Source organism: Elaeis guineensis, chromosome 5 (genome assembly GCF_000442705.2).
Source record: "Elaeis guineensis isolate ETL-2024a chromosome 5, EG11, whole genome shotgun sequence".
NCBI lineage: Eukaryota > Viridiplantae > Streptophyta > Magnoliopsida > Arecales > Arecaceae > Elaeis > Elaeis guineensis.
In genome coordinates this window covers 124,955,130-124,956,904 of record NC_025997.2, presented here as the reverse complement: position 1 = coordinate 124,956,904, position 1,775 = coordinate 124,955,130, and the positions used below count along the sequence as shown (strand labels likewise).

General features: G+C 40.3%; 1 protein-coding gene across 1 annotated transcript; it reads right to left on the bottom strand.

The window, feature by feature from the left end:
• Window positions 1-284: 284 nt before the first annotated feature.
• Window positions 285-1,775, bottom strand: LOC105045940 (uncharacterized). The gene is made up of 3 exons (XM_010924385.4): window positions 1,342-1,775; window positions 691-784; window positions 285-592 (listed from the first exon to the last, which is right to left on the bottom strand). Exons 1-3 carry the CDS (start codon window positions 1,388-1,390, stop codon window positions 475-477), a joined length of 261 nt encoding a protein of 86 aa, XP_010922687.1. The 5' UTR covers window positions 1,391-1,775; the 3' UTR covers window positions 285-474.

The window sequence follows — 1,775 nt, the reverse complement described above, 5'->3', positions numbered from 1 at the left end:
CCCAATATGACGAACAAATCACCGACCTCCAACTTAGCTTAACTTGAATAAGCTAATTCTATCAAGTTGTGTTAGATTGATTGGGAATGGCACCAGTCATTGTTTGTCCAAGGGAAAATTTATTGTATTATCGAAATAACGAGTAAATGATATATAATGCCCGATAGGCATGATTGTTATAAGCCCAGTGATCCAAGCCAAAAATCATCTGAGTCGGATGTGCTTCGTGGTTGAATCACTCATTGAATCATCTCGCATTGATTCAATCATAAACTAGAACCTCATAATCTCAAAATTACATAACAAAGTTCATATTAACCACAAGTGGGCCAGATGTTACGAGTAACAGAACAAGTTTTACACCCCATATGCTACCCCAAAAAAGTTTTACCCCCATAACAACATCCTCTCAGCCCACTCTCATGACCATCTTCAACAGAGTGACAGATATACGGTATAGCACCATAAAATCATCTAAACCAGGGTGGTGGGTGAAACTTTTTCGTCATCATCAATGGCATGGTTGCTGTCATAGTAGTGCAGCAGCGCCGCGCCGGAGAGCACCGCCACCGTCAGAGCCTGGGCGTGCATCCTATAGTAATCCACCAGACCAAACTTTATTTATATTGGAATCCCAAACTGGGAACCATCGAACTAATTAACAAACAGTAGTAGCTGAACAAATATTACCTAGCGTGTATTAGCCGAAGGCTGGGCTTGATAAGTGGAGCCGTCTTCCGCGTGTAAGCCAGGGAGGCTCCAATGGCAGAAGCCCAGAACGCTCCTGAAAAATTTTAAGAGCATTCATTCAAAAAACAAGGTTTTAAAGTGGATCATAATTACTTAGACCACGGTCATAAGTTCGGTGCTCAAGAACAAAAAATTAAAAAAAAAAAAAATGGTCAGCTAAATTTAGAAATAGAAAATATTGAAATATGAATTTTATAAATTTATTCATATAAAATAAGTACCGAAGAGCAAGAATGATGAACAAAATAGAAAAAATACTCCCGGCGATGGTATAATATGATCAGTTCGTACCATATAAAAGTTTCTTAATTTTTTTCTGAATAACTTGTGAATAAATCATACATGTTATGTTTAACATGTAAATTTTCCTAAAATATGTAATTTAAATTATTGAACAAATTTTTGGTTGATTTTTTTTTTTTTTGGTTAGAAACAGTAATTTCAAAAAGTGGCCAACCAATGAAAAGTTAGGAAATAATTCAAAGAGCACTGTTCCATGATAGAGGAAGTTGTTCTACAGACCTTTCCAAAAAAGAAAGAAAGAAGGAAAAAAAAAAAAAGAAAGAAGAAGTGGCTTTAGGGGGTACTTACCCACGCTAGTGAGCTTGTGCTCAGCAACCCAGGCCTGCAACGAGCTCATCTTCTACCAACTGGATTCTCACCAAACAAACGGTTGGAAAACAAATTGCAATCACTGTGATGTAAGCTTTGAGACTGAGGGAGTTCTGAGTGGGAGGTTGGGTGGTGCTTTCCTTATAAGGCTGGGCGTGCCCCCTGGTTTCAGTTACAAACCTGGGAACAGCGGCAGAAACCACCGGCTGCCTTTTGTTTCACCGGTTCCAGCCGTACCATCTTTCTTTCGTTTTGCCTCGCCCGAGGTGTGGCTTGAGAGCTTAAAACCGAGGGAGTCGCTGGAAAGTTGGCGAGATTTTCCCGTCGATTCAAAGGATTTGGGTGAGGCCGTGCCGCTGGTTCCGAGTTCCGATGGCCAGAAAGGGCACGAGACAAGACAGCCTTTGCACATG

What these genes read in the sequence shown, in the direction of transcription:
- LOC105045940 (XM_010924385.4), bottom strand. Translation starts at nt 1,390, where the DNA reads ATGAGCTCGTTGCAGGCCTGGGTTGCTGAGCACAAGCTCACTAGCGTG. An exon ending in GCACAAGCTCACTAGCGTGG is followed by an intron (nt 785 to 1,341) that starts GTAAGTACCCCC and finishes AAAATTTTTCAG; the next exon opens with GAGCGTTCTGGGCTTCTGCC. An exon ending in CTTCGGCTAATACACGCTAG is followed by an intron (nt 593 to 690) that starts GTAATATTTGTT and finishes GGATTACTATAG; the next exon opens with GATGCACGCCCAGGCTCTGA.